Source organism: Acyrthosiphon pisum, unplaced genomic scaffold, assembly GCF_005508785.2.
Source record: "Acyrthosiphon pisum isolate AL4f unplaced genomic scaffold, pea_aphid_22Mar2018_4r6ur Scaffold_21807;HRSCAF=24939, whole genome shotgun sequence".
NCBI classification, from domain to species: Eukaryota; Metazoa; Arthropoda; class Insecta; order Hemiptera; family Aphididae; genus Acyrthosiphon; species Acyrthosiphon pisum.
In genome coordinates this window covers 92842-103587 of record NW_021771312.1, presented here as the reverse complement: position 1 = coordinate 103587, position 10746 = coordinate 92842, and the positions used below count along the sequence as shown (strand labels likewise).

Here is a 10746-nt window from a genome sequence, read left to right as displayed (position 1 = left end):
CCTTTTTGGACCTTTGGTTTCTGTTGGCTTCGGAGAGCGTTGACGTTGAAGGATATATACTTGTGGAGACTGAGGGCCTCTTCATCTAGTATCGTCCAGCCGGTTACGTTTCTCACTGACGCTTGGCTGACAAGGGTGAGGTCGAGATGGGACTCTGAGGCGCCCCTGACAAAAGCCGGCTCGCTTCCCTCATTGCAGACAGCCAGTCCCAGAGCTGCGAGTAGGTCGGCCAAGGCCCGTCCTCTCCGGTCTTCGATTGGGCTGCCCCATTCTGGGGACTTGGAATTGAAATCTCCGGCAATGACTACGGGTCCGGTGGCTCCCCTGACGCTCGCTTCCAAGTTGGCTAGGAAGGCTTCGAATTCGGGGAATCGCACGTTCGGGGAGATGTAGCAGCTGTACAGTCTGTACCCTTTGATTTCCAGCCATCTGAAACCCGGCGAAGGTGGCCCGATTCTGTCGACCGCGATATCGCTGACGATTGCTATGGCGGCTCTACTGCTCGCGTCCGGGTACCATCCGCACTCCTCGCCGCGGTCGCGGTGCTGCTCGGAGATGATGAGCACATCAGCTTCATTTGCGTTGGCCGTCGCAAGCGCGAGGTCTTGCGAGGCCCTGCATACTCCGACGTTAATCTGGAGGACGCGGATCATTTGGGTGTGCTTTGGTCCTCCGTCGCTCCACCCGAGCGATATGATCCAGCGCTAGGCATAGATTTGGACCCTTGCACCACCCTGGCAAAGGCGCTTACCGCTTGTTCAGCGGCACCGCAACTGACCGCCTTGTGGCCGGTCTCTCCGCACCGCCTGCAGCACCCAGACCTATCTGGACCATTGCACTCCCTGGCCATGTGCCCATGAGTGAAACAGCGGAAACATCTTGGTTTCCCTTCGGCCATTCTGAGTCTGCAACTCACCATACCGACTCGGAGACGCCCTGTGCTCAGTACTCCGCGGGAAGATCCAATCGGCAACGAAACCAGAGCCATCTGAGTCCCTTCGTACCTCTTCCTGAGGCTGACAACCTTAAGCGACTCAGGCGGACTACCAGTGGCGGTAGCCATGGCTTCCATCACTTCGTCCGCGGTTGTCCATTGGTCGAGGTCTCTGACCTCGATCAATACCTTTTGCTGCAGTGCGCGCACCTCGAACTCAGTGCCCGCGGAGCGGGAGATCTCCGCACGTACTGCCTCCAATTTGTCTTGATCACCGCGGACCTCGATTAGAAGCCCCCCAGATTTTGCCTGTCGCATTCCCACAACACTGTCACCAATAACGCCGTGATCTACACCACCGCGAATTTTCTTAGCGAGTGCTGGGAACTCTTCAGCTTTCACGCCTACCAATATCGCTTGAGGGCGACTTCGTACCCGCGGCCGAGTACTCTCCTTTTTTGTATCTGGCTTCGCACTTTGTGCTGGCGCACCCTCCGTAGATGGAACTTGCTTCTTAGCCTGCCTCTTCTTGACCACCTCTGTCCATTTCTCGGGACCACCGCCCGAACTGCCTACCCCGATGTTGGTCTGGGGCATAGTGTCCCACCAACAGGGACTTTGAGTCTCTGCATCGCTATTTAGTTTGCGTGGGTGCTCTAGAGCTGTGTTAACGTCTACCTCCTTAATCCTAATTGCTGCAGCGTTGTATGCTTTCGCAATTTCTTCTTTGCAGCCCCGCAGGACTCTTATCACCGAGAGGGTCTCATGAATAGCGACTTTAGCAGGGTCGCTCCGGAGTTTATCAAGGGACGCTTCCAAACCCTGGGCCTTGGTGAACAACTGCGACAGAACGCCATTCAGATATTGAATCCGCCCGCCCAAGATCTTGACCATCGCATATGGTGAAGCCGTGGAATTCCCTCCATCCTCACTGCTACCAGCTGCTGCGCCTGAAGTAGCTGCTTGTGAGGCGATTAATTTCTCCGCCAAAGTGGACTTACCACTATCTGCACATGGCTCCGATGAGGAGTCCATGGCAAGGGGGAAGGTCCGGTGACCCTTGCCCCCTTTGCTGCTATCACTTCTCACTTGACAGTGCAGTGCAGGGGCCAAATCCGAAGGTATCGGCACCCTGCTGCGCTGACTTCGCACTTGTCACTACCCCCCTCGGATCACGTGTCTGTCGCTCACTGTCCCTATCCTCCCCCCTTCCTGGGGGGGCTAGGGGGTACGAGTCTTCGGAATCGGATCCGGTGCGGTCGTGGTAGGACAGAGGGTTTTGGGAGGGCAAATTTTTGCTCCCGACGCTCTAAAATGAATTCCCGCCGAGTTATCAGCGAAAAACTGGTTTTGGAGGCAAATTCGAATTTGCCGCCAAGGGACGAGTGTCGCCGTCACTTGTACGTCGTCACTTGGTCACACGCCGTCAGCTGGTCACCGTCGTCGGTCACGTGACGACAGCTGTTTCCCGACGCGGAAATCAGCTGTTTCTCCGTTTCGCCGTTTTCACCTGGGCGGCTTTGGGCGGCCGTGTAAAGAGATAGGGGGTAAGTGAAACTTAGGTTTACTCACCCGCTATTTGTCGGACCTCGTCGTGGAAGGTGTCCCTGGTTTCGTCTGCTCCGGCCGCGTCCTTTGAGCCACAGCGCGCGATCGTGGCGCTTGTAGTTTGGCCGCAATCTGCACGGCGGCGCAAGAGCTAGGGTCGCTGGTTTTCCCCGTTCCAGGGGGTCCGAGGGGGGCGCGCGATACACCGACCCCTCCGGGAGGGTGCGGTGGGTCTTATCAGGCCGACTCTAAACCGACACCGGCCCGAACGCGCACTTTTTAGAACAAAACTCGATTTGCGTAACACGGTAGCAAAAAACTCGTGGTGAGCGGAAAAATCGCAATTTCTCCGCGAAAACTAGGCCGATTTTCTCGCGGTTTGGACCAGTCGACGCAGAACGACGTAACGCGTTGATCGATACACACTGCGCAAAAAATGGAACACAAAACCGCCAAAGAACTGAAGTTGCCCGGGAGCGGCACAAAAACACGTCCTACCACCGTGACAGCCACCGCTGAACTTATCCCGCATACGATTTCCAAGCGGCGAGCCTATGCTTCCTAATTTCTTTTAGAAATTAATTTCTTAACCTGTTGTATTGTAGCCGGTTGCTAGATCTCAGTTCCTGTCGCCTAGCTCGGCCTAGATTTCGGCGAAGTGATGTGAGGACAGGAGACCACCAGGGGTTTTCCCCCGAAGAATCAACTGTTCTTTTTAGCGGGATAGAGCGGTCTGCTGCCAGTTTTAAGACTCTGTTGATGCCTGCAGCCATTTCATTGGCTATCAGAGATACTTCCGAGCTCGCCGAGGAGGGCTGTATTAAACATTTCCCAGTCTGCTAGTTTAATATTATAACGTGGCGGAGCTTTGATTTTTGGCGGTGGCTTCTTTATTGCCAGGTTGAACCTTCTGACCCTATGGTCGCTGTCGGTCAGATCATTTACCTGCCGGCCACTTATCATGTGCCCGATGTCGGCTGTGGACAGGGTGGCATCAATGTTCGAGGTTCTGCCATCATTGCGGCAGAAGGTGTTCATTTGGCCCGGGAGGTTGTGGACCTTAAGACCATGTCTTTCAATAAGCTCCTCAGTTAGTCTCCCTCGGCGGTTTCGAGAGAGGGAGTCCCAAAGCTTAGAGTGGCCGTTAGTGTCGGCCCCAATCAGGGTCCTATTTTCCTTGACAAGGATCTGGTTTAGGTGTTCAACGTGTAGCATGGTCGGAACGCTGTATTTAAAATAGGCAGACACCAGAACGATGTTGTCGCAGGGCCATATACTACACGTATAGCCACAGTGTGGTTGGCCGAGTATGTACTGAGGTTAATGGACTGATACCGCTTGGTCAAAACTAAAATGGCTGCGCCGGCGTCCCTACTAATCAATAATCGCCTGCAACTTTCGAACCCGTACACTGACTGGTTGACTATCATTGGTTCTTGGAGAAGAACGAAGTCGATTTTATGGACCTGGCAGATTTCTCTGAGTTGATGGCTCGCCAGGCGGCTCCTGTTAAGGTTGTGCTGTATCACCCTGATTTCAGTACTCATGGCGGGTTAGTGGACTGGTCTGCTCAAAGCTCGAAGTCGGTGCGACGAAGTGCCGTTCTAACGGCAGCTAATTTTGCCGGGAAATTAGCTGAGGAGGCTTTATGTCCTCTCTTTTTGCAATTGGAACATTTCAACTGGTCAGATTTACAGCTTCTGGAATCATGGTTTCCAGAGCAATTTTTGCAGGTTGGATCCTTATCCCTGCACCTGGCGGCAGTGTGGCCATGCCTCTGGCAGTTAAAGCACTGGGGGACCCTGTCATATGACCTAATACAGAATTTGGAGAAACCCAGGTATGCATCTCTGTTCTGGAGTTTCTCAAGCAATTCTGGATGGGCTTCGATCACCCAGTTGACCGTTACTCTGTCACGCGGGCCAGTTTTGCATAGCGGCCTTATTTTCGATGCATCAGGGTCTGCTAAGCCGAGATTTTCGCGGTTCTGGTTGACCAGATTCCAGGAAAGAACATCACCTTCCAGAAGCCGATCCACCCCCGAGATGATTAGTCTCGGGAGAGGGGGCTGCCTTTCAGCGAGGTTCTTGGTCCTGCGCAACGCGGCTAGAGTGTCCTGGTCCTCAGGGAATAGGATAATGCCAGATTCATTGTTGGCAATTCGGACCTTAGGGCAGTTGAGCTTTTGCTCGATCGACTTCCTGATCTCGGCCCAGTTCGCTTGTTCCCCGACCAGCTCGAACCTCGGACCAACTGGGGCTGCCCTTGCTTTCTTATTTGCATTTTCTATTTTAATTTTGCTTGTGGGTTTAACCCTGGGTTCTCGTACGGGTGGTACCGACCCTGGCTTAGCCGCCTTTGGGGTTCTCCTCGTGTCAGTAGAGGCTAACGGAGGGAAAGGATCCCTTGAACCTAGACCTAGCTCTGTTTTCTTAGACTTTACTTTTGTTGACTTAGTTCTGACCTTGCCTGCATATGAGGTGCTAGGCTTCGGGGTATCGTCCACAGTGACCTGTATCGTGTTTTCATCAACCACCATAAAATCAGGTGTTGGAATACTTGCAGGTTCCTGGGAGGATTTTAGCGCTTGTTCTTGTGCCTTTTCTAGGGAGCGGATTTTTTCCCTTAGAGCACCTATATCGGTGTATAGGTCACCGTTGGCCATATGGGCTTCGCGTAAGTCCTCCTTCCTCGCGGAGATTTGACCTACCACGTCAGCACTTTCCATCGCCACTTTTCTGGATGAGATCATGATCTCATCCAGAAAGTGCGAAATCTGGTCCTTCCAGGTTTTACCTACCTTGGTAATTCTCGTCATTTCCTCGATGACGGCTTGACACTCGAGGATGTTGGTATCAATGATAGAAAAGCACGCATCGAACCTTTCCCTGATCATGCATGGGCTTAAATCTGCCTGTGTCTTTCTTTTCCGACCATGTCCGATTGCACTTGAGGTTTCAAATGCCTCAAGGCTCAGGGCGCCGCCCCTGAGCCTGAGTGTCGAGTCGCCAACGAGGTCATAGCCAGCAAAGTCAATGAAGGCTACCCCGGACGTCAATTTGGATTTTCCTACACCAGCGGGTGAGTCAGTATTATGGTCAGAATTATGGTCAATTGTCAAGTCAGAAAATTCGCCCGTAGGCACGTCAGCCAGGCTGCTCGGTTCTGGCCGATGATGAATAGCGATTTGGCCCCCCCAAAATCCATGGGCCAGTGCTCCCGCGGGAGGTGAATTTGCCGGCGAATCCGTATTATCACTTGGGGTACTTTTTGTTTTAATCGCATTCATCATATCGGTTTGCGGGTATCCTTCCCTACGTTTTATGCCTACCGCCAGGCTGAGCCCTGCTTCCTCCGGCTCACGTCGGGCTCACCCGTGAGTTGCGTTCCGTGAATCAGCCTGGTCAAGGTCTGTCCGTGTCGTCCTAGTCCTGGCGCCTACGACCGAAGTTGCCAACCTCCGGAAGTTCGTTCCATGCCCGACCGCAGATGGTGAAGTCCACGGCCTGGCTTGAACGCCCGTGAACCAATGAGGGTCCCCGGGCGCTCACCCCAGTTAAGGGTGTTCGCCTGAGACACTCGTCCGCGACGGCCCTCAGACCCTGAGGAAGGGTTACGCCCGCGAAGCCTGCCAGACAAAGGACACTGCAGCTGAATGGTGGTTTTTCGCGGGTTGCTCCCAACCCGAGGTATAGGCTCGCCCACTCGCAAGTGCTCAACTCGGCGCCACGTGACAGCTCACGCCGACGCCTGGGGTCCGTCACAACTGGTTTAACGGACCCGATTTGAAAGCCTCTTAGCGGCCGTTCTGAAGGACAGCCGGGCGGGGTCACCACGACAAAGTGGGCTTTCCTCGACCCCGAGTAGATAGGGACACGAAGCTCCCGGGTTTTATGCCTCGCGGCTACAACCGCGGACCTTATATTAGCACTAGGTGCTAGTCAAGAGCCGCGGAGGTTCACGACCGACGTACGGCGGTTTTACCCACCGGCCGCAGGCCGCGCGTCGTCAACGGACCACGAGCACCGGACCCGCACGGAGGGCTTCTCCGGCGGGCCCGTACCATCCGGCTAGGGCATACAGGTACCTTTCGCCACCTTGGTGGGGCCGCAATCTATCCACTTTGCTTTCCGTTTATGGTTACGGACAACCTTCGCTGTATATAGCTCAAACGATAAGCTGGGTGGGCGCTAAGGAGTGACCGTGCTTTCCCGGCCGACTGTCGCCGTACGAGTCCGCCCGGCCCCGTCACTCGGCAACTTTCCCCTGACCAAGCTTGCAGTCTATTACCACATAGTGTGCTCCTGCAAACTGCCACTTCGAAACCAAACCGCTGTCGACCCCGGACAGTGTCCGCCGCGATCGACGTGTGAGGGCTCAGTGTCAATCGCTCAACACCGAGGGGCCCCCTCACATCCGAAGTACCAATATCGCTTCCCGTTAGGTGAAGCACATCATTGGTGGGGTGCACAGACGAAGCTTCGTCGGTGACTGGCCTCAGCGTATGGTCCTCCCGAGATTTGGGCCGTGTACCGCGGGCTCACGGTGGGCCCAGCCACGCCTCCCAGAGGCGTCACCAGGTGGCTAAGCCCAGTGACCAACCCGCTCTTCATGAGTTCGCGGTCAGAACCTCATCAATGCCTCCCAGAGGCGTCACCAGGCGGTTAAGCCCAGTGACTGACCCGCTCTTCACGAGATCGCGGTCAGAACCTATCAACGCCCTAGTCCCCGGAGGTTTCGGTTTGTCCGCGCCCCGGGCGCCGGCCCCGACTGGCCTAAATCCCTTTTAGTCGCCTCGACGACAAGCAGGGAATACTGATGCGGTATTCTGAACGGCTCCCGCAGCAGGACCGAACTCCTCGTCCCTGACGTATGAGTGCGCCCCGGGACAGGACGCACTCGAGCGTGCCCCACCGCTTGTGCTACTTACTCCATGCGCACTCATTCGGGACACCCCGAGTGCTGCGCCATCCGTCACTGACGGTGGCATGCGTCCTGACCCATGAAGTCTTTAGACCTAAATCTTCGGTCTGTTCTCATAATTTACATATGTTTTGTTACGACGTTTGTTCTTTGTCGCCTTATCGGTATGTACGATTTGTCAGGGCTTCTCTGGCAAATCGAACCAAATCTTCGTAAGTGGCCTTATTCGTGAGAAAAGCCCCGTCAGCGGGTGGCCAGGGAACGCCTTCATCACTAAGGATCCTCTTTAATCTGGCTCGGGCTCTCTTGGTTCTCGGGCAGAACCTCAGGACGTGACTAGCTGTTTCAGGCCTACGATCGCACTCACAAATCGGATCAGGCACAAGTTTGAAGGAGTGGAGCTTTGCACGGTAGTCGCCGTGGCCTGTGAGAAACTGCGAGGTATAATGGTCTAGTTGCATCGGTAGGTTGTATCTTAGCCTTACCGAAGGGATGGGATCATCCTCTTCGTCCAACTTCCTTTGGACGAGGCGTCATAACGGATCTGCCATTCGTTAAGGAGCTCATTTTCAGATATGGTGAAGGTTTCGTGCGTGATCGCTTGTTCAGCGAGGCTTCTTTTGAGTACATAGAGTTTCACCTCCAGATCTAGCGGCAGAGTTCCTGCGACTACTGGGAGGCAGTTTGTCGATGCGGTGTTGTAAGCGCCCGTCATGGCCAGTAAGGGGGCTCTTTGTGCGCTAAGTAAGCTTTTCTGGCTTTTGACTAATTCAGTGCCTTTGGACCACACTTCCGCGGCGTATGTGACGCGAGGAAGGAAATCGCCTCTATAAATGGTTTTCGCAGCGAGGTGGCCCATTCCCCAGTTTGCAGAACGGAGTCTTCTCATTTTTTCGTACATATTTTTAGATTTGGAGCTTATCGTTTTGATATGGTCTCAATAACTCCTTCTAGGATCGAGGCACACTCCCAAATAATTTACGGTGGCCGTTGACTTTATACTGGGGACATCTATATGCGTGCCGAAGTTTACGCTATAACCTGGTTTAAGGCCGCCTTTTAAGGCCATTAGTTGGCTTTTACTGGCCGAGAACTCTAGCTCGAACTTACTGGCCCAATCTGTAAGGATATCCAGATTTTTCGTGATACGGATAAATGCTGTTTTCGGCCTGGCTGCACCGGTCATAAGCAGGATATCGTCTGCGTATGCTATGACTTTCGACGTTTGTGATTCTGGGAACAACTCAAATAGTGGTGTCATGGCCGCTTTCCAGAGGGTCGGGCCTAGTTGTGACCCCTGGGGGCACCCTCGGGCAAGCTTACGAAGATAATGGATACCTTCGAAACTTAGATCGGCCCATCTGTTGTCTAAGTACGAGTGTATCAATCTCATGGTGCCCAGAGTCGCGCCGAGGCGGCTCATTTGTAACATAAGTGGGGACCACTTTACATTGTCGAATGCGCCCGTAATATCTAGGAACGTACCAAATACGTGCCTAGATTTGGACGCATCGATTTTGTCGTAGACGCTCCTTATAGTACTAATTGTAGATCTTCCCGTCGTGAACCCGTGCTGTTCCGGGAAAGAGCCCAGGCTGGTTTCAGTTCTAATATCATTTATTATAAGAGTCTCAAGTGCTTTACCCAATACAGGTAGGAGGCTTATTGGCCGGAAGGATTTTACACTAGCCGTATCGGTTTTGCCTGGTTTAGGGATGACAATGAGCTTCGCTGTTTTCCAACATTCGGGGAAAACTCCATCTTGGAGGCATCTACCGAAAAGGTTGGAAATATTTTTACGCATAGCCGGCCAGGCATTCCGGAGAATCCCTGCCATGATGCCGTCTGCACCAGGGGCACCATTTGTCCTCATACGCCATATGGCAGCTTTTATTGTCTCTGGGCTAGGTGCGGTTCTGAGCGGCAACGGCCCATGGAACTCCAAGAAATTTTGTGCAGGGTCGGCGGGGACGAACGTGTCCAGCAAGAGTTCGGCCGTCTCCCTGCAATCTGAGGTGAGAGAACCGTCCGGCTTCGTCATGACATTTGGCATGGGATGCATAGTGTAGCTGCCTTTCGCCCACCTGAAGGCTTTGCACCATGGATTTGTGTTTAATCCGTCCGCGAAACACTTCCATGCGAGGAGTTTATGGTTTCTGATTTCCTTCAGGAATTCGTTACGTAATTTATTATATGCCAATCTATTTTCTCTCTCAGGCCTTCGCGTCTCCTCCTGACTAGAGTTTGGCGAAGCGTCGAGAGGATTGGGGACCACCAGACATTTTTACCGCAGGTACCACCAGGTTTTCTTCGCTGAATTGCCAAGTCCGCGGCCATGGACAAAGCCTTGTTGATTCCTAAGGCTGAGGACTCAATCGAAGATTCAGAAATGCCGCCAATCTCGCCAAGGAGGGCGGTTCTAAATTTGTCCCAATCAGCTGTTTTCATGATATAGCGTTTCTCATGTGAGGCGGGCTTTACATTTATTGCAACCTTGATACTGTAACTGATCACTCTGTGGTCACTGTCGGTGAGATCTCTAACCGACCAGTTACTAACCGTGTTCCCGATGTTTTCGGTTGTTAACGTTACTTCTATGTTAGATGTGCGGCCATCTAACCGACAGAACGTATTTGGCTGGTCCGCAGAGTTATGGATCCTGAGGTTGTATTTGTCTATCATTTTTTCAGTCAACCTGCCCCAGCGATTTCTGGTGGTCGAGTGCCAGCGGGGGGAATGGCCATTTGTGTCCACAGCAATCAGAGCTCGAGGATTGGTTATTAAAAACTGTTCGAGTAGTTCAATATGTATGACTGTCGGCACGTTGTACTTGAAGTATGAAGACATTAGTATAACGTGGTCAGTAGGCCTTTTGCCGTACGTGACTTTTACCACAGCTGTAAAGTTCGAGGTATGCTGGTTTAGGCCGATGCATTGAAAATGGTCTGAGAGGACAATAATAGCGGCGCCTGACTTTTTACTAATGTGGCATTTACAGGATTCAAAGGCATATATTTTGCCGTTCATGACAAGAGGCTCTTGGACCAGGACAAAGTCAATTCTTAAATCTATGCAGGCCACTTGGAGTTGATGGCTGGCAGTACGGTCTCTATTTAAATTGTGCTGGATAATATTTATTTTTCTATTCATTTTGTACCGCTTTTGGGGCGAATACCATTCGACGGAGCAACGTTCTAATAGCGGCTGTCCTAGATGGGCAGCTGCTTGATGAGGCTTTATGGGTCTTAAACCGACAGTTTACGCATCTGACCGCTTCTGACTTGCATGTACGGGAGTCGTGGCTCCCGGCGCAATTACGACACGTTGGTACCTCCGCTCGG

General features: G+C 53.0%; 1 protein-coding gene across 1 annotated transcript; it reads right to left on the bottom strand.

Moving 5' to 3' along the window:
* Positions 1–630: 630 nt before the first annotated feature.
* LOC115034968 lies at positions 631–2998 on the bottom strand. Its single transcript, XM_029492577.1, has one exon. It carries the CDS (start codon positions 1967–1969, stop codon positions 650–652), a length of 1320 nt encoding a protein of 439 aa, XP_029348437.1. The 5' UTR covers positions 1970–2998; the 3' UTR covers positions 631–649.
* Positions 2999–10746: the final 7748 nt, after the last annotated feature.